General features: G+C 51.6%; 1 protein-coding gene and 1 long non-coding RNA gene across 8 annotated transcripts; both read right to left on the minus strand.

Annotated features, from left to right (window-relative positions):
* Nucleotides 1-1,029: 1,029 nt before the first annotated feature.
* Nucleotides 1,030-20,534, minus strand: LOC125716556 (mucin-12-like). 7 transcript variants are annotated; one of them, XM_048989038.1, is made up of 9 exons: nt 20,404-20,534; nt 15,865-16,083; nt 11,692-12,594; nt 10,975-11,547; nt 7,905-7,964; nt 6,766-6,967; nt 5,236-5,265; nt 5,054-5,095; nt 1,030-2,869 (listed from the first exon to the last, which is right to left on the minus strand). In XM_048989038.1, exons 1-9 carry the CDS (start codon nt 20,407-20,409, stop codon nt 2,661-2,663), a joined length of 2,244 nt encoding a protein of 747 aa, XP_048844995.1. In that variant the 5' UTR covers nt 20,410-20,534; the 3' UTR covers nt 1,030-2,660. The 7 variants fall into 7 exon arrangements, with proteins under 7 accessions (XP_048844995.1, XP_048844972.1, XP_048844963.1 ...); XM_048989015.1 differs by adding an exon at nt 17,683-17,795 and having other exon boundaries at nt 10,975-12,594; nt 20,404-20,518; XM_048989006.1 differs by having other exon boundaries at nt 10,975-12,594.
* On the minus strand, nt 8,945-10,956 carry LOC125716581 (uncharacterized). The gene is made up of 3 exons (XR_007384359.1): nt 10,063-10,956; nt 9,785-9,857; nt 8,945-9,579 (listed from the first exon to the last, which is right to left on the minus strand). It is a non-coding gene; the product is annotated as an uncharacterized LOC125716581 (long non-coding RNA).
* Nucleotides 20,535-21,114: the final 580 nt, after the last annotated feature.

Consider the following 21,114-nt stretch of genomic DNA (forward strand, 5'->3'; position numbering starts at 1 on the left):
ACACAAAGCAAAGCAATACTGATAGGCACACAGCATCGCCTTTTTGGGTTCATAGAGATGTGAGATGCTCCTCATAATTGCATTTTGATTTATTTGCTCTACGTATCATGCACTCTACACAAAGCCACTTACAATTTAACAGCTGGATCTGTTCATTTATACTTAACTGTATGTTTTCACCACTTAATTTTGGGTCAAGGACTGAATTCAGAGGTATAACAGCTGCATGCCGCTGTGCGGGTCATGCTCCGCCCCTGTGCGGGTCATACTCCGCCCCTGTGCGGGTCATACTCCGCCCCTGTGCGGGTCATGCTCCGCCCCTGTGCGGGTCATGCTCCGCCCCTTATGGGAAGTGAGATGCTCTCTGGCCCAGTGCTGCATTGCCCATTCCTAAATCTCAGGAGAGATGGGGATGACCCTGTGTGTGTCTGTGTGTCTGCCTCCCAGACCCCATCCTCACCCCAGGAGACAGCTGGGGGGGAAGATCCCCCACATGACTGTTTAGAGCTTACAGCAGTCCCGTTGACGCTGCCACTGTTAACAAGGAGAGCGGTCATTTATATATATATATGTACACATATAACCAGAGCATCTGAGTATGGTGACATCACTGCGGGAAGCATCTCATGGCCAAGCAATGACCGAATATCCTCAAATGCAACACATACAAAGGAGAGGTGTGCTTGGGTCACTAATGACCCCACAGACTGGTGTGATTTGTAAAATGGTGGATGAGGTATTACTTTCACCTAAGGAGAATGGGGTGGAGAGGTAGCAAGCCTGTGGGGGTGGAGCCTGAAGTGGGGGGGGGGGGGGGGGGGGCAGCGAGAGAGCAGGAGCAAATCAGTGAGGTTCTGACTTTTATTAAATCCTTATGCGCATAAAAAGGGGAAGATCCTGAAGTACAAAGAACACCCCCCACAGGTCACACAGCCCCCAGACCAGCCCATCATCTGCGTGATAGGACAGGGGGGAGGCTCGAGCAGGGCTTGGGGGACGGAGGCAGGAAATGAACAAAGGAAACCAGTGTGAAGCAGGGAATAGTACAATTTTACTCAGTGTCAGTCAATCTGAAGGACATCATCAAAAATCAGATATTAAACATTCAAAGCAAATGGAAAAATATATATAGATATGTACATGTTAATGATATATTATATGCAGCTGTACAGCAATTCAGTGCTCCTGGGTGCAGCTCAGCGTGAGTGATTTGCAGACAAATGTCAGAAGGTTAAACCGAAATGCTGATCAGTGACAAACCAGCTACACATTCCAAAGATACACATATTAAAGAGGTGATGCTGGATAGATTCATATAGCACCTGTTTTTTTTTAATTATTATTACATTTTTAATTTGATGCAGAACATGACAATGAACAAAAACATAGAGGTAAAATGTGGAATATTGCTGCTAGGACAATTGCATTTAGAATAACTGGATCTGCGTTTCGCTTTTCTTTCATCATATGGGACAGTGTTTACTGAGACTCCTGTAACGTGTAAAGCAGCGTGGCTCCGCCCACAGGGCCAGAACGGGCTGCAACACTGATTGCCAGCAGTAATGACCGAGGGCACTAACCTCACACTGTCAAACACGCCATGTTCGGCACCTCCTGGTGTAGGTACCCCACAGCCATGCCACTGCCGTACATGTGGGAGAGCAGGGTCAATCATCCCTGCAGCATTTGGGGGTTAAGGGCCTCACTCAGGGTCCCAATGGCGCCTTCACTCTGCCGACCCTGGAATTTGAGCCAATGACGGCCTAATCACAGGCATAGAGTCCTAACCTGCTGAGCGATACAGCTTCCTGTGGGTGGTGAGGACTTTAGAGTCCAACAAAGACAGCGTTGCCAGAACATTCACAGAAAGTGTAGGGTGTCGATGTCATAGATAGATAGACAGACAGACAGACAGATGAACGAGGCAAGGTTGGAACAGTTGGAGGGTTACGGAGGACAGGAGGGAGCTGTGAGACAGGGAGGACATGTGGGACAGGAGGAACAGGGAGGACGTGGAGAACAGGAGGAACAGGGGGGACACGGGGAACAGGAGGAACGTGTGGAACAGGAAGAACAGGGCTGACGTGGAGAACAGGAGGAATGGGGGACAGGAGAAACGGGGGATGTGGAGAACAGGAGGAACAAGGAGGACGTGTGGGACAGGAAGAACAGGGCTGACATGGAGAACAGGAGGAACAAGGAGGACGTGTGGGACAGGAAGAACAGGGCTGACGTGGAGAACAGGAGGAACAGGGGGGACGTGTGGGACAGGAAGAACAGGGGGGATTTGAAGAACAGGAGAACCGGGGGACATGGGGGATAAAAAGCACTGAGGCTCTGAGCTTCTGCTTTACAGCTTCCATCTTTTAATCACACATCAGATCACCCAAAAGGTCAAAGACGTTCACGAGAGGAACAGTGAAGGTAATGGCATCACCATCTTGAAGAAGTCACCTCCAACAAGCCAACTGGAAAGGACACCAGGAAGGAAAGGTCTGATGGCATCACGGTGCGGCTGAGCCATCAACCAGGCCTTGGTGAGGTGGGTGGTGAGATGGGGGATAGGATGGAGGGCGCGGTTTCACAATGTGGCCCATGACCGTCTGTGTCACACGAGGTGGGAGCCCCTCCCCCCCAGGATGGTAGCGATTGCGGCACCACTAGGACCGGAAGACGTGCACAGCCCGCACCACGTACTGTCGACAGATGGGACACTCGCTCATGCGCTTGCCACACTTGGTACAGGTGACCATATGACCACACTCCAGCAGCACGCAGTCGATCACGGCATCCATGCAGATCCTGCACAGGCTGTCGTCCTGGGCGGCTAGCTGCTGCTGCTGCTGCTGTTGCTGCTGTTGTTCGGTGCCTGTGGGCAGGGAGGCAGGATCAGGGGGCAGGGCAATCACATGACCATGAATGCACATATCAATAACAGCAATACTGTCCTGAGGCTCACACTGTGAAAAGGCACAAGATAGAGCCCAAGAGCTGAGGGGAAAGCCAGCTCTACACTTTTGCCAAACAGCAGACATTTTACACAGAGATAAGCAGCCATGGAACATGCAGAGCCTCAGCAGTAGGAGACCAGCCCAGCCGGTGGAAGACAGATACTGACAGAAGTGTCACAATACAGGGGGATGAGGGAAGATGGTCACCTCTGCCTCACACACCTTCTCCTGAAGAAGTACCACAAACTTACTGCACACATGCTAAGTTCACCATAACTTTCAGGAGCTCATCAGCCTGGGAAAAGTTCCCTTTGTTGACACGGCCTCACGGCTTCAGGCTGAGGGTGGCCCCTAAAGGGCCTCAAACACAGCCGTGTGAAGACATCCCCATCTGCCTAATGAGCACCTTCTTCCACAGTTTTCCACCCTAGCAGAATACTCCCTTCAATGAAGGAGCAACTTTTCTGGCATTTTCCGCTTTTTTGGAAGAAGCACTCTCCCTGGCTGCATTGGCGCGAAGCAGATCTCCGAAGTGCTCACAAGCCAAGGCGTAGGCCCTAGGAACCGTTGACGTAGAGCAAGGAGGCAGGCTCCAGGAACCGTCGACGTAGCGCAAAGAGGCAGGCTCCGGGAACCGTCAGCGTACGGCAAGGAGGCAGGCTCTGGGAACTGTCGACATAGAGCAAAGAGATGGGCTCCGGGAACCGTCGATGTAGAGCAAAGAGGCAGGCTCCAGGAACCGTCAGCGTACGGCAAGGAGGCAGGCTCCGGGAACTGTCGGAGTACAGGAAGGAGGCAGGCTCCGGGAACCGTCGATGTAGAGCAAAGAGGCAGGCTCCAGGAACCGTCAGCGTACGGCAAGGAGGCAGGCTGTGGGGACCGTCGGCATACGGCGAGGAGGCAGGCTCCTGGAACTGTCAACGTACGGCAAGGAGGCAGGCTCTAGGAACCGTCAGTGTACGGCGAGGAGGCAGGCTCCGGGGACCGTCGGCATACGGTGAGGAGGCAGGTTCTGGGAACTATTAGCATACAGTAAGAAAGCAGGCTCCAGGAACCATCGGCATAAAGTTTGCCGAGTTTGCGTGGTGAAAGGTAGTAAAGAGTAGTCTGAAAACTTATACAGTAATATTCTTTCAAAGGGGTCTTCATTAATAAACCCATCTGTGATAATGATGAAGATGATGAAAATGGAGCCTTTTACCTGGTAAGAAACATAAGGCCAAACGTGGAACCCTATGAAGGTCATTTTTTAAGCCCCTCACATGAGTAATGGGAAAGGGAGCTTTAAATGATGTCGAGGCTAATGACAGAGTCATGGGGACAGTCACAGCCAGCATGCAGTACCCTGACACCATGGTCATGCACACTTGGAGCAGGAAGTATCAGACAATCCCAACCCAGAGCTCTGTGATCATTTAACCAGCCTGATCTCTTCACAATTCAACCCCTTGTTGCATACATCAGTAGATTTAAATAGTATTGTTATTGTACTCATTCCGATGGTTGTCCAGCAAAGGGGAACACTGCTTATTTGCTGAACCCTTTCATTGAGCAATGACTTATGGGCGTCCATTGTACTTTATCTATATCTAATTACGTATCTATTTTTACTGTGTAATACACTGCACCTCAGATAGTATTTGGTCAACCAAAGGCTATCATAAGATCATGGTGTTTTTCCACAATGTCTAAAACCAATCATGAGTTTATTACTACAAAACTGTTCCGTGTGAGTTTTGGAACTGAGAGCAAATAGCAGCCGCTGGAACATGCTGCTAATGAATCACACATCTTATGTTTGTTTGCATATTCAGTTTAGATTAGTATCTGTAAAAACACACGAATCAAATTAATTGCTCCCCCTACACCTAGTATATCAGACACTGAATCTGCACGTACTAAAGAAATGGCAGCAAGTCTGGTGGCAGAGCGAGCCGACATACAGGTGGTCGGGCTGCGCAGTCACATATGAGTACTTCCTGTCCAGGCAGTCACACAGGAAGTGGCATGCTCAGAAGTCGAACGGTGCCTCACACAGCACAGCACAGAGTGAGTATCAGTCGGGCCCAAGAAGGGAGACAAGAGAGCAAAAGAAAAATTACCTCCGATTCCACCATTGCAGATGGGCTGGGGGTACGCAACCACTTTTGTGGGGGAGTGAGGAGGAGGAGGAGGAGGAGGAGGAGGGTAAAATGTGTTTATTAGACAGCTGGCCTGAATGACTCCCAACGTGCCTGAGCAAGTGTGCAGATACATGAGCAAGCACAGATCTCCAGCCTCTTACCTGCAGTTAGACTGCTATTAACATTTTCTACTGCAAGGAAAATCAAACAGATCAGTTAGTTCTACATTTAGAAGATGGCGACCCTAACAAATATAGCTTAAGCATGCAAACATACTGTTGGCCAATCACAGTTAACACACGTACCTTTGTAGCATTAGCATAAGTCTAACCCTAACAAATACACTATTTGTGAGCTAATCACAGTTAACAATTGAACCTACGTAGCATCAGTATAGATCTACCCCTAACAAATACAGTGTCAGCTAATCACAGTTAGCACATGCACCTACGTAGCATTAGCATATGTCGGACCTTAACAAATACACTGTGTCAACTAATCACAGTTAGCACACACATCCATACTCACTGGCCACTTTATTAGGTACACCTGTTTAATTGCTCATTGATGCAAATAATTATCAAATTGGCCAATTATATGTTAGCAGCACACTGTATAAAATCATGAAGATACAAGTCAGGAGCTTCAGTTATGTTCACCACCAGAATTGGGAAGAAAGGTGATTTAAGTGACTTGGAATGCAGCATCGGTTGTTGGTGGCAGGTGGCCTGGTATGAGTGTTTAAGAAACTGCTGATCTACTGGGATTTTCACTCAAACTATCTCTAGGTTCTACAGAGAATTGGTCAAAAAAGAAAAAAATCTGGTTCTCTGGGTGAAAACACCTTGTTTATGGCAGAGGTCAGAAAAGAATGTCCAGACCGGTTCGAACTGACAGAAATGCAACAGTAAAAAACACAAAACGTGGAAACGCTGCGTTACCAGCCAGCCACGTAGGAACCAAGGAAAGGGTCAAAACACCAAGGAATGAATGAGAGCAACACCTGCTGGCCCAATGGGAGAAGAACAGAGAGGACAGGACAAGGCAGGTACCGATCCTGATACTACTGATCAGGTCCATCCCTTTATGACCACAGTTACCCAGCTTCTAATGACTGCTTCCAGCAGGATAAGACATCGTGCCACAAAGCTCATATCATCTCAGACTGGTTTCTTTGAAGTGCCAATGAATTCTTTGTACTCAAATGGCCTCCACAGTCACCATATCTTCAATCCAAAAGAGCACCTATGAGATGTGGTGGAACGAGAGATTCACATCATGAAGATGCAGCCGATAAATCTGCAGCGACTTAATGATGCAGCCATGTCACCATGGACCAAAGTCTCTGAGGAATGTTTCAAGCACCTTGCGGAATCTTTGCCATGAAGAATTAAGGCAGTTCTGAAGGCAAAAGGGGGGTCCAACCTGGTACTAGCAAGGTGTACCTAATAAAGTGGCTAATGAGTATATGAGGCATTAGCATAGGCCTAACCCTTAGCATGTAGACATACTGTCAGCCAATCACAAAAAGCACACACAGCTCTCTAGTAGTACCACAGGCCTAACCCTGATCCTAGTAAGTATAGGGTTAGCATGTACACATATCTATGTAGCATTAGCGCTGGCAGCTAAGTATGTATGGTAACACGCAGTATATGCTGCATTAGTGTGATGGCGTGGGGGCGGCTTACGGGACTTGCGATTCTGCTCGTTCTCGCGGTACAGGCGTCCCACGCGCTCCACCAGCTCCCACTTTTCACAGCAGCCCGAGTAGCTGACGAAGTTGCGGGCCAGTATCTCCTTGAGCTGCCGCACAGACAGGCCCTCCACCTCATCCAGGCTGGAGAGGTCTGAGAGCGATGCACGAGCACGCTTCTGCGCCGTGGGGCTGGCCTTCCGTGAGGGGAGTGGGCGTTAATGAATGGCGCACACACAAATACACACAGTGCATCATGGTCTGGAACGTGGGATTATAGCCGCACACCTCCAGGGCTGTGGGTTCAAATCCTTCCCCCAGCCCTGCAGGTACAGCTTACAGGTTCTGCGCACTTTGCATGTTTTTTTCCAGGTGCTCCGGTTCCTTCCCAGCCCAAACACAAGCAGCACGGACAAAAGGCATCCATCCCTAAGCCACTCGGAATGGCACTGACTGCCCAGATGGATATTTCTGGTACCCAGTAAGAATTTGGAATTTTTCGCATGCAATAGCCTTCATTTCTCAGAACAAGAATAGACTGAAGATTGTCAAAAAAGGTTCTTTGTTTCTGTCTTCAGTCGAACCCGTGATTGCTGATGCTCCAAATACTTAACTAGTTTAAAAAATGCCAGTTTTATTGCTTCTTTAAATCAATGCAACAGTATTCAGCCGTGCTAACAACATTTCAAAAGGAATTTCTAATGATCAAATTTGCCTTTTATAAAATGATAAACTTGGATTAGCAACACAACATACCATTGGCTGTTGCTGATAATAGGCCAATGTAAATATTACATTAAAAATAGTTTCCAGCTACAGTAATCATTAACAATTTTTATGCTGTATTTTGGATCAACTTTATATTATTTTAATGGACCAAAAATTGTTTTGCTTTCAGAAACAAGGACATTTCCAAATGACCCGAAACTTTTGAATGGCAGTGTAGTGTAATCTCATTACAGCCTTCTAACTAACTCGAGTTGAAAAGCTACAAGGAAATAAACAAAATATTACAAAAAAATGCAGGAAACATTTTTACACAGAATTACAAGCCTCACCAGCTGATGATTGAAGATTATTGCAAAACCAATCAGAAGTTCAGCAGAGTGAGACTTCCTGACACAATGTGCTCACCTGTGTGTCTTCACTGGATTCCAAGTTCAAGAGGGACAGAGAAGCCACATCTTCTAGATCCTTTTTGAGCAACACAAACCAAGGACAAAAAAAAAAAAAAAAACATTAATCATGGTTATGCCATGTAACCCCAAGCCGTCACTAGGACAACAGGGAAAGAATTAGGGTCTGTGAAAACCAAGGAACACACAAAGGATGTCATCGTTAACTGAACCGCCTCCTCCTTAACACACAACCTCTCAGAGGACAAACCACTGGGACAGTCATTCCCACTTCCCGTTTCCCAGAATCCTCCATTTCTCCAGTGCTGCTATGGGGTCAAGCACAACTTTCATGCTGTAAAGACAGCACTGGCACCACCGGAAAATGAAATGAAATAACACGCTTTGAAAGGTGCGAAGTCGAGTGCCTCACCACACAAACCTGAGATGCACTAATAGTTCCCAATTGGGCAGAGGAAACTGAGAATTTAAAGAGAAACATTAAATTACTAGGTTTATTTTGACACTATAGCCTAGGCCTGTAAATCATTGGCCCCAAGGCAAATTGATTTTATTACAGATACGCCTGTCACAATTACTGCATAATCGTCTGATCCCAATAGTTTTTTGCATAACTGCTAGAATCATCTCCATTCATCTGTATAAAATTTGGTGAATGACGCAGAACCATCATATTTCTATCACTATTTCCACATTGTTTTCTAGCGTGTGATGTTTGACTGGCACGTTCAGTGACATCATTTTGTTGTGCTTCTGAAGTGATCCGTGCCTCGCATGTCTGCTCATGCGCACCATTACCAAATTTTACGACAGTGCCCCATCTGTACTACTTTGTTTCACAACATTTTGACTCAACCTGACAACACTGACATTTCTTGTCACTAGATTGGGTTCATAAGGGCAGCTTGTGAGTGATCTCCTCCAGCCCAGAATGGGATGGTCAGCCAGGTATTCAGATGTTAGATTCTTTGTGTTCTGTCTGTTTAGTAAAAGTTCTGCATAGAGCCTGCTGTTGCACTTGAGTGCGTGTTTATGGGTCTCGTTACAGTGATATGACTGTATGTGTCCCTGACAGCTGCCATTATGATGCTGCAGCAAAGTCAGTAAATTATGCCAAAAAGAACTAGAGAAATGTATGTTATTTTGTACATTTTTTGTATAACCTCCCTGTGCCAATAAAAGAGCATTCAGTCTCCTATAACATGTACCTTTACAAGGGCTGCCAATACCTGCAGAGGGCATGGTAGCTATAACGTGTACCTTTACAAGGGCTGCCAATACCTGCAGAGGGCATGGTAGCTATAACGTGTACCTTTACAAGGGCTGCCAATACCTGCAGAGGGCATGGTAGCTATAACGTGTACCTTTACAAGGGCTGCCAATACCTGCGGAGGGCATGGTAGCTATAACGTGTACCTTTACAAGGACTGCCAATACCTGCGGAGGGCATGGTAGCTATAACGTGTACCTTTACAAGGGCTGTCAATGCCTGAGGGCATGGTAGCTATAACGTGTACCTTTACAAGGGCTGTCAATACCTGCAGAGGGCATGGTAGCTATAACGTGTACCTTTACAAGGACTGCCAATACCTGCAGAGGGCATGGTAGCTATAACGTGTACCTTTACAAGGGCTGCCAATACCTGCAGAGGGCATGGTAGCTATAACGTGTACCTTTACAAGGGCTGCCAATACCTGCAGAGGGCATGGTAGCTATAACATGTACCTTTACAAGGGCTGCCAATGCCTGAGGGCATGGTAGCTATAACATGTACCTTTACAAGGGCTGCCAATACCTGCAGAGGGCATGGTAGCTATAACGTGTACCTTTACAATGGCTGCCAATACCTGCAGAGGGCATGGTAGCTATAATGTGTACCTTTACAAGGGCTGTCAATACCTGCAGAGGGCATGGTAGCTATAACGTGTACCTTTACAAGGACTGCCAATACCTGCAGAGGGCATGGTACCTATAACATGTACCTTTACAAGGACTGCCAATACCTGCAGAGAGCATGGTAGCTATAACATGTACCTTTACAAGGACTGCCAATACCTGCAGAGGGCATGGTAGCTATAATGTGTACCTTTACAAGGGCTTCCAATGTCTGAGGGCATGGTAGTTATAACGTGTACCTTTACAAGGGCTGCCAATACCTGCAGAGGGCATGGTAGCTATAACGTGTACCTTTACAAGGGCTGCCAATACCTGCAGAGGGCATGGTAGCTATAACGTGTACCTTTACAAGGGCTGCCAATGCCTGCAGAGGGCATGGTAGCTATAACGTGTACCTTTACAAGGGCTGCCAATGCCTGCAGAGGGCATGGTAGCTATAACGTGTACCTTTACAAGGGCTGCCAATGCCTGCAGAGGGCATGGTAGCTATAACATGTACCTTTACAAGGGCTGCCAATGCCTGCAGAGGGCATGGTAGCTATAACATGTACCTTTACAAGGGCTGCCAATGCCTGCAGAGGGCATGGTAGCTATAACATGTACCTTTACAAGGGCTGCCAATGCCTGCAGAGGGCATGGTAGCTATAACATGTACCTTTACAAGGGCTGCCAATGCCTGCAGAGGGCATGGTAGCTATAACATGTACCTCCGGGACTTCACCATTTCTGCCATAGCTTGCAAAAAGAATGATTTATGTGCTGCAAATTTGGCGTTTCCCAAAAGCATCGTACTGAAAAGATCATCAAGTGGGGCTTCTCTTCTGAATATGACGGAGCCTTATTCCGCCACCCTACGCTTCACAAATCCAGGAGGCAGCACTCCTACTTCGTGGGTCTATGTGCAGCACGTGAAGGCCAGACCGTACAGTCACAAAGCAGGAGTGTCTTTAGCTTACCCCCAAAACTTGATTCTGACTTTCCAGACTGATGCATTGAATCAGCACCTTGATAATCAATTCATTATGATGCATCAATATACACATAGCATATACCGAAATATAAAAATTAGTCACTATTAATGGCTTCACAAAAGCGGAAAATGCCTGATGCTGCTTAGGAGAATGGCTACTGCTACAGGAGGATAGAGATGTACCCGGTGCTGAAGTCCATACCTGATTGGCTGTTCCTTCTTGGTGGGTGGTCACTGTGTGGTGGTCACTTCCTACTTGGTGGGAGGTTCCTATGTGGTGACTTGTTCCTGCTTGTTGGGTGTTTCCTTCCTGGTGGGCATTCCCTATCGGGTTTGCCATCCCTACTACCTGGGCATTCCCTGTTGAGTTTGTTGTCATATGGGAATTCACTGCCTGGCAGGCTTTCTCTGTTGGGTGAGGTTTTCCAGTTGGATAAGCTGTCCCTGCCTGGTGGCCCATCCCTGCCTGGTGAGCATTCCCTGCCTGGTGGGACGCCTTTGTCTGGTGAGCATTCCCTGTTGATTGGGACGTCCTTGTCTGGTAGGCCGTCCTTGTCTGGTGAGCATTCCCTGCCTGGTGGCCCATCCCTGCCTGCTGAGCATTCCCTGCTTGGTGGGACGTCTTTGTCTGGTGAGCATTCCCTGTTGGGTGGGACGTCCTTGTCTGGTGGGCGTTCCCTGTTGGGTGGCCCACCCTTGTCTGATGAGTGTTCCCTGGTGAGCAGGCTGTCCCTGACTGGTGGGCGTTTCCTGTTGGGTGGGCTGTCCTTGTCTGGTGGGCGTTCCCTGGTGAATGAGCCGTCCTTGTCTGGTGGGCGTTACCTGGTGGGTGGGCCGTCCTTGTCTGATGAGTGTTTCCTGGTGAGCAGGCTGTCCCTGTCTGGTGGGCGTTTCCTGTTGGGTGGGCTGTCCTGGTCAGGTGGGCGTTCCCTGGTGGGTGAGCCGTCCTTGTCTGGTGGGCGTTCCCTGGTGGGTGGGCTGTCTTTGCCTGGTGGAAGTTGATTGTTGGGTGGGACATCCATGCCTGATGGACTGTATCTGTTGGTTGGGCATTTCCTGTAGGGTAGGCTGTTCCTGACTGATGGGTCGTCTTGATTGAGTGGGTGTTTCCTGCCTGATGGTCTGTCCCTGTTTGGTGGGCCATCCATACCTGGTGAGCTGTCGCTGGCTGGTGGACATTCTCTGCATGGTGGGCATTACCAGTTGGGCGGGTGATCCCAGTCTGGTGAGCTGTCACAGTTGGCTGGATGGTCCCGGTCTGGTGGGCTGTCCCAGTTGGGTGAGTAGTCCCGGTCTGGTGGGCCGTCCCAGTTGGGTGGGTGGTCCCTGACTGGTGGGCTGTCGTCCCAGTCTGGTGGGCTGTCCCAGTTGGATGGGATGTCCCAGACTGGTGGGCCATCCCAGTTGGGCAGGTGGTTCCAGATTGGTGGGTGGTCCCGGACTGGTGGGCGGTGCCTGAGCATTCTCCCTGAGAAGTGGAGTGTGTGGTGGTTGACGGGCTATATAAGGAACACGGGCGTGAGCGCATCCCACCTGAGTTCCCCTCCTCCTCTTCCTCCCCTTCATTCTCTCCCTCCTGGCTGTGAGACACTCCCCGGTGGCACAGCACCAGCTCCACCAGGTCTTCCTTCTCACGGCAAGTGTCTGTGGGAACGTTGCGCAGAATCAGGTACTGCCTCAGGTCCTTGACGCGCAGGCGCATAAGTTGTGGCCGTTGAAAGGCTGTGCCCCGCAGCAGCTGGCAGGTGGTGCAGCGACGCAGGCTGTCTTGTGGCACTGAGCATAGGGCGCAGAAGCTCTTCTTGCAGTCGCAGCAGATGTGCTGCAGGTGAGGAAAAGATTATAGAGACATGTGAGTGCTGCTACCCCAAAGCCCGAGGCCCCAGAAGTCTGAGGCCCCACTCCCCCAAAGCCCAAGGCCCCAGAAGTCTGAGGCCCCACTCCCCCAAAGCCCGAGGCCGCGGAAGTCTGAGGCCCCACTCCCCAAAGGCCTGAGGCCACACTCCCCCAAACCCCGAGGCCCCACTCTGCCAAAGCCCAAGGCCCCAGAAGTCTGAGGCCCCACTCCCCCAAAGCCCAAGAAGTCCGAGGCCCCACTCCCTCAAAGCCCGAGGCCCCACTCCCTCAAAGCCCGAGGCCCCAAAAGTCTGAGGCCCCACTCCGCCAAAGCCCGAGGCCCCACTCCCCCAAAGCCTGAGGCCCCACTACCCCAAAGCCCGAGGCCGCAGAAGTCTGAGGCCCCACTCCCCCAAGGCCTGAGGCCCCACTCCCCCAAACCCCGAGGCCCCACTCCCCCAAAGCCCAAGAAGTCCGAGGCCCCACTCCCCTAAAGCCCGAGGCCCCACTCCCACAAAACCCCAAGGCCCCAACCCACAAAGCCCGAGGCCCCACTCCCCCAAAGCCCGAGGCCCCAGAAGTCTGAGGCCCTACTCCCCCAAATCCCGAGGCCCCGGAAGTCTGAATCCCCACTCCCACAAAACCCCGAGGCCCCAAAGCCCAAGGCCCCACTCCTCCAAAGCCCGAGGCCCCAGAAGTCTGAGGCCCCACTCCCCCAAAGCCCAAGGCCCCAGAAGTCTGAGGCCCTACTCCCCCAAATCCCGAGGCCCCGGAAGTCTGAATCCCCACTCCCACAAAACCCCGAGACCCCAAAGCCCAAGGCCCCACTCCTCCAAAGCCCGAGGCCCCAGAAGTCTGAATCCCCACTCCCACAAAACCCCGAGGCCCCAAAGCCCAAGGCCCCACTCCCCCAAAGCTCGAGGCCCCAGAAGTCTGAGGCCCCACTCCCCCAAAGCCCAAGGCCACAGAAGTCTGACACCCCACTCCCCCAAAGCCCGAGGCCCCACTCTCCCAAAGCCTGAGGCCCCACTCCCCCAAAGCCCGAGGCCCCACTCCTCCAAAGCCCGAGGCCCCACTCCCCCAAAGCCCGAGGCCCCACTCCTCCAAAGCCCGAGGCCCCACTCCCCCAAAGCCCGAGGCCCCACTCCCCCAAAGCCCGAGGCCCCAGAAGTCTGAGGCCCTACACCGCCAAAACCGAGGCCCCGGAAGTCTGAGGCCCCACTCCCCCAAAGCACAAGGCCCCAGAAGTCTGAGGCCCCACTCCCCCAAAGCCCGAGGCCGCAGAAGTCTAAGGCCCCACTCCACCAAACCCCGGGGCCCCACTCCCCCAAAGCCCAAGAAGTCCGAGGCCCCACTCCTCCAAAGCCCGAGGCCCCAGAAGTCTGAATCCCCACTCCCACAAAACCCCGAGGCCCCAAAGCCCAAGGCCCCACTCCCCCAAAGCCCAAGGCCACAGAAGTCTGACACCCCACTCCCCCAAAGCCCGAGGCCCCACTCTCCCAAAGCCTGAGGCCCCACTCCCCCAAAGCCCGAGGCCCCACTCCTCCAAAGCCCGAGGCCCCACTCCCCCAAAGCCCGAGGCCCCACTCCCCCAAAGCCCGAGGCCCCAGAAGTCTGAGGCCCTACACCGCCAAAACCGAGGCCCCGGAAGTCTGAGGCCCCACTCCCCCAAAGCACAAGGCCCCAGAAGTCTGAGGCCCCACTCCCCCAAAGCCCGAGGCCGCAGAAGTCTAAGGCCCCACTCCCCTAAAGCCCGAGGCCCCACTCCCACAAAACCCCGAGGCCCCAACCCACAAAGCCCGAGGCCCCACTCCCCCAAAGCCCGAGGCCCCAGAAGTCTGAGGCCCTACTCCCCCAAATCCCGAGGCCCCGGAAGTCTGAATCCCCACTCCCACAAAACCCCGAGGCCCGAAAGCCCAAGGCCCCACTCCTCCAAAGCCCGAGGCCCCAGAAGTCTGAATCCCCACTCCCACAAAACCCCGAGGCCCCAAAGCCCAAGGCCCCACTCCCCCAAAGCTCGAGGCCCCAGAAGTCTGAGGTCCCACTCCCCCAAAGCCCAAGGCCACAGAAGTCTGACACCCCACTCCCCCAAAGCACGAGACCCCAAAGCCCAAGGCCCCACTCCTCCAAATCCCCGAGGCCCCACTCCCCCAAAGCCCAAGGCCCCAGAAGTCTGAGGCCCCACTCCCCCAAAGCCCAAGGCCCCAGAAGTCTGACGCCCCACTCCCCCAAAGCCTGAGGCCCCACTCCCACAAAACCCGGAGGCCCCACTTCCATAAAGCCCCAGACCCCAGAAGTCTGAGGCCCCACTCTCCTAAAGCCCGAGGTCCCAGAAATCTGAGGCCCCACACCCCCAAAGTCCGAGGCCCCACTCCCCTAAAGCCCGAGGCCCCAGAAGTCTGAGGCTCCACTCCCCCAAAAGCCCGAGGCCCCACTCCCCCAAAGCCCGAGGTCCCAGAAGTCTGAGGCCCAACTCCCCCAAAGCCCAAGGCCCCAGAAGTCTGAGGCCCCACTCTCCCAAAGCCCGAGGCCCCACTCCCACAAAGTCCGAGGCCCCACTCCCACAAAGTCCGAGGCCCCAGAAGTCTGAAGCCCCACTCCCCCAAAGCCCGAGGCCGCGGAAGTCTGAGGCCCCACTCCCCAAAGGCCTGAGGCCACACTCCCCCAAACCCCGAGGTCCCACTCTGCCAAAGCCCAAGGCCCCAGAAGTCTGACGCCCCACTCCCCCAAAGCCCGAGGCCCCACTCCCCCAAAGCCCGAGGCCCCAGAAGTCCAAGGCCCCACTCCCCTAAAGCCCGAGGCCCCAGAAGTCTGAGGCTCCACTCCCCCAAAGCCCGAGGCCCCACTCCCCCAAAGCCCAAGGCCCCAGAAGTCTGAGGCCCCACTCCCCCAAAGCCCGAGGCCCCAGAAGTCTGAAGCCCCACTCCCCCAAAGCCTGAGGCCCCAGAATCCCGAGGCCCCACTCCCCCAAATCCCGAGGCCCCACAAACCTGAAGCCCCACTCCCACAAACCCGAGACCCCACTCTCCCAAAGCCTGAGGCCCTGCTCACGCTAGAGACCAACATACCATTTAAATTCTGCATGTATTCAGAGGAAGAAAGCGACTGAGGAAAGTATGCCTGAGGTGCAGGACATGCAGGCATGAGGAGGAGAACCTTTCCAGTCAGCCTGTGCCGGCATCCCCCCCAGCACGGCATGCAGAGACACCAATGGGTGGCCAGCAGGAGACCATCCTTGAGCGGACACAATACTTGCCTTCCTCCTGAAGACGGAGAAGGCCTGGCCGCAGGCCTTGCACACCAGACTGGGGCTTGCAGAGCCGCTGGATGGGTAGCTGGAGTAGCCGGCGCTGGGGGCAAAGCGGAAGGGGCCGGCGGCAGCTCCAAAGGCCGGCTGCTGGCCGCGCACTGCTCCAGTGCCCATCACCTCGTGGAGCAGACCGCAGCAGGAAGCCCACATGGAGGAGGCCCCGGCCTGCGAGGCACAGAGCGGTGGCTGGTGAGCAGGGGCGGCGCCCATCTAGTGGGTACGAGCTGCAGTACAATCTGATGTGACAGTGGTGTGCTACAACACAGGGCATGTGATCACATGATGGCACTCCCTTCTTGACAAGATAGTACAAAACCCCAGTGTGTGACTGCATCAGAGCATGTGCTGTGCTGCATATTGCACAGGCTACCTTCTCCACAGAAGCTCATAGCAGCTTTACCACCCTGGTTAACACTAACCTGGACCAGAACCAGAAAGAACGTCACTTTCGATACAAGCATGTAGCAACACGGCAAAAAACACATCCCTAGTGTGATGGCCTGAAGAAGATCACAGTGCATTGTGCTCAGCAGGAGAACAAGACCCATCTCCCCAGAGGTTTGTGGATCACTGTAAAAACCTCAAAGGTGCTGGCAGCGGCGAGGGACAGGAGGAGGCCACACACTCAAACGCCACTCCACCAAGTCACTCCACCAAGTCACTCCACCAGCCGATACCGATACCAGCCCAATATTTTTCCCCTTTATCAGATACTAAGCATTAAATGATAAATTTGTATCCATACATTTCAGTTAAGATGGCAAACTACCCGCATTTCGTGTTGTAGTGGTATTATTTGAGTTTGCACATTATGCTTGATTATCTAACTGTTTAAAACATAGTGCAGCATAATAACCTGTAGGTACAGATGCTAGTCTGATAATGGTAATGTAGCCTATTTGCTATATCATAAGGTCTTGCTATGTCATAAGATGCCCTACATACTGTAAATCACTGACTTGAAGCTTGGGAGAATTTTATTATTCCATATAGCATGATGCATGTGATTCTAACATAGGGTATAACTGAGTTTCGGCAGTGGTTCAGACAAACAGGGTCTATGGTTATGATTCGATAACGTTAGTAATGTCTGTAATAGTATAATTAGTACTGGTACTAAAGAATTGTGATACCAAATAGCTTTTTCAAATGCGGCACCTCTTCGGAACTGGTATCCTGGCCGACACAAGTCTGCACAAACTCTGAGATGCTTGGTAAAATGTGGGACTGTCTTCTTAATGGTGCAGCATAAATAAATAAAAAATGCTGTATTGTACGCTTGATAAATCTCTGTTTCGTTTTTCTCAAAAAGACTCCAAATAAGCTGCAGAATATGGACATTAATCATGAATTCCACTCTGCTGTGCAATAGTGCTTTCCTTCCTGTTTTCTTCTACACAAAAAAATTCCCAAAATGATGACAAAAGCATGCTTGGGCCAGGATGGTTAAGGGCAATGTGAGCACAGACCAGCAGGGGAGTGGGGAGGGGGGCAATCGTGCTCGGGCACGGTATGAGGCAACCGGGCCAAGTGTGAGTACGCCTTAAAATGACACTCGGCAGCATGGACCCCGACAGGGGTGACCCTCGCATGCCAGACCACCTGTGGCATCACTCCCTCTAGCGCCACCTGCAGTCCCCTACACCTGTAGCCATCCTTGTGCAGCACAGCTGGAGCAGATCCTGTTTGGATGGACCTCACTGAACAGTAGGGGCAGTGCTAATCCATAAGACTGACGCCAGGCAGGACGGTTAGGATACGAACGGCTGAGGGATGAGCTTGAATCCGAGGACAGTTGCATTCCCGCTAGAGGCTGCAGTTTTCCTCATGGCTTGGATTCCCCTGCCCCTTCCCAGAAGCCATTGCAGGAAGGGCTACTGAAAGAGCACCAGTGAACAATCAGATAAGCAATGAACAAGAAGCGATCAAATGAGAAAATGAAGAAACAAATTCAACAAACGAATGAAGGAATCGAACAAAAGAGTAAACAACAAGGTAATAAACACCTGAGACAACTAACAGAAGGATGAATGACAAGCGCCGAACCCCCACCCAGTCAGGCATCCGGTTACAACCACAAAGCCATATTGCACCATAAGCAATAACCACATTTCCCCAGCCACCCGCGGCCACCTCCAGTCCTCACTCTAAATGTCACAGCTTTATTATAAATGACCAGGGAACTGTTTCATTTATCAACTGGTTCCTGTTAATGGTGACATGTATGTGGAAAATGGCACTCCACACCATCAAGCCTCAAGGAAGCTGCCAGAAAGGGCCTTTCCCTCACGGTGGTGAGAGTGAGGGGCTCGCGGTGTCACTCATGCCTCTGCCCACATGTCCCAGTACAGCCTGCTGGCAGAGACGCTGCGAGCCGCGTACCACCGGCCGTCCCGCTAAGCGGAGCTTGGCAGCTGGGTCACCACTAACATGCAGAACAAGGTACTGGGGCGTGGGCACGCTGCGCAGGACCACGTGTCACACCTGGAGGTCACAGAGCCACGGCTGGACACCCATAACCCTGACTTTTATAGCAAATACTGCATGCTTTGGTGCTATGGTCTGGTAGCATTAGCACACTTCCATGGTGGCCAATCAGGAAGACGAAGGCCCGCATGTCCTACAGGCAGCTGCAGGGGGCGACGTTCCTCTTCATAAATTCAACATAACTGATTAATATAGTTCAGGACAGGCGACATATGCATGGCAGTGAGTTAGAGTAACGAAAACACTGATTTGACAGGAGGCATCTCCAGCAGCGAGGTTTACACTCTGCCCACATCAGCTCCCCTGATATCCCCTCCACAGCAGTGCCTGCATTTCACTGTAGAGAATCAGCTGGAAGGGTGTTTAATTCCACCATGGATAAATCACAGGGATGTTTCCATAACGGATCCGCATGCCTCAAAAGGAACATGAACTGAGATATTTTAGCAACCTCAATGAACCCTTTTCATGAGGTGACCGTTTCAGCTGCCTCCACACTCAGCCGGACCCAAGAGAAAGGAAGCAGATGTCATTCAGCACCTGTGCCATTACTGAGCAGCAGCGTGGAGGCGTGATGGTGATGGACTAAGGAGATGCTCAGGAATGGGCTAATTTCCTGGATACCTTCTGCAATACCGGAAAGCTTCAGTGGGACAGAGACTTAGACGACTGTAATAAGAACAGGCTGAGGTCACTGAAGAGGGCCTGCTTGCCTGCCGGTGGTTTTATGGCGGTTTGTACACGGTTTTGCCTCGGCACGCCGCTCCACAGTGGAAAGCTCAGGCAGCGACCTGCTTCTGTAACTCTGGCTGATATCATGTGTCCGGGGCCAGACTCCTGTGAATCTTATTTATTGGGGCAAACGAGGTCTTCTAAAGAGCCTGCTGTGCTTAAGCTCGGCACATGCCCTGCCCTGACCCCCAGCTCCACCAAGATCAGGATAAAGGGCCTGGCTTTGCATTTCCACCACAGCGAGTCAGGCCCGACACATCAAAATGCAAGCATGTCCTCCTGCAGCTGCTCCTACAGCTTAAGGCCTCTTAAAAAAGCTCAATTAAAAAATAAAGCTCTATAATTAATTAGTTAGGCTACTGAACGTGTCCCAGAGTACCTCTGGTCATTGCTGACCAGCATTTAACCATGACAGCAGCTGGTCAGGGCCTGTACCTCACTGCTGCATATAAACATTAGTATATTACCAAATAATACAAAAGGACACATCTTGTTTAATATCGATATGCATAGCAGATGAGCACAAGGAGTCCCATCACCACACGACATAGTGGCCACGACTTGTCATGCTTCAAGGCGCAATGTCACGACCTCTCGCAGTGCTTATGGCTTTATTACAATCACAATCGCCTGTGTTCGTATACACTGCGGTGTAGAGCTGTAAGGCAGGCAAATGAGGGGGGGCAAAAACAGCCTCGTGTTCACTGACTGCAGCGATCAGCTGTGATCTCCTCTGAGAGGATCTGGTCCGGATAACAAGGGAGGGCTAGCCCGCTTCCCGGCTGCGCGAAAATCAGCTCGCAAAAGCAATTAAAAAACGAAGACGCTGAAATGACAGAAGTAAGCGAAAGGCAGCCATTACCGCCCTGTCCGAAAAAAGGCGTCCGGCAGAAGAGCAGATGGTGATCACCAGCATTACAGAACGCCGCGTTGTTATTATCACTTACAGGGCGGGGAAACGCGGAGCTGTTGAAATATAAAGCTGTCAACAGTGACAGGTCGCCCAGCTATCTGTGCAGAAGTCACCGGCACACTGGACAGCAGTGTCACCCCGAAATCGGTTAAATAGCAGCCCTTGTTAAGAAACTCATTCAGCGACTGGGTTAGTCAAGAGTTCTGGTATATTCGTCAGTCGATTCAGTTCAGTAATGCTGATCGCCGTGTAGCGGCACCACCTAGGCGCTGCTGGGGGCACCATCGCCAGCCCATCACTTAAAGCCTGGCTCGAAAAGCGCGTCGGAAGAGCGGTATGTAAGAGTGGCATACCTTCATAGCAGCAGCTCGGGGTTGCGCGGTCCAGCCAGACACACTGACAGACTGACCATCACCGGAGAACAGCCGTTCACTCCATTACGTCTTCTCCCTCCGTCACCGCAAGGGCTCTGGGTAGGGCCGCCATGACGTCATGCACGCGGGCTCCGCCAATCAGGGCACGGCTGAGAGCATCCTTATCTATAGCAGCCAATGGGCGTGCGAGGGCGCTTGCGTCGGCGCCCGAGGTGTCACATGGCCACGCGTAGGCAGAGCTGTGCGCCGTGTCGCAGAGGTTGGCGTCTTTTGCCTGGTGTCGGTATTCGCTTAACTTCATAAACAGGATCGTGATAAATCGTTCGATTACGTAGATGTGACATTTATCATTTGAAATTTGATCTAGGAGCAGTCCAGGTTATACCAGTGAGCCATGTGACTAGCAATTGACATGCTAGTCTACTTGTGTTTAGGGGACTTAGGTATATCAGTACCTTATTAGTTCATTATTGTAGACTGGGGTTCTTTGCCTGTTTGATGGGCTTTTTGGAGCCAACCTAACAGCACATGTTCTCTGTATAATGATATGTGTATAAATAAACGAAAATAATTGTGCAGATGACGTAATTTTTGTCAGTGAATTTGGGTGCTGTTTAATCAATTAACTCATGAGCGAGCAGCGTAACTGCAGACTGAAAAATAAATAAGTAGCTACCTTTGTGACAGTAA

The sequence above is a fragment of the Brienomyrus brachyistius genome, chromosome 2, assembly GCF_023856365.1.
Source record: "Brienomyrus brachyistius isolate T26 chromosome 2, BBRACH_0.4, whole genome shotgun sequence".
NCBI lineage: Eukaryota > Metazoa > Chordata > Actinopteri > Osteoglossiformes > Mormyridae > Brienomyrus > Brienomyrus brachyistius.

Bases quoted from the DNA above. Each gene is read 5' to 3' on its own strand.
- LOC125716556 (XM_048989006.1), bottom strand. The intron at 12,595-15,864 runs GCAAGTATTGTG...CCTCACCTGCAG, and splicing joins TCTCCGTCTTCAGGAGGAAG to CACATCTGCTGCGACTGCAA. The intron at 5,266-6,765 runs GTAAGCCGCCCC...TTTTCCTTGCAG, and splicing joins CGAGCAGAATCGCAAGTCCC to TAGAAAATGTTAATAGCAGT.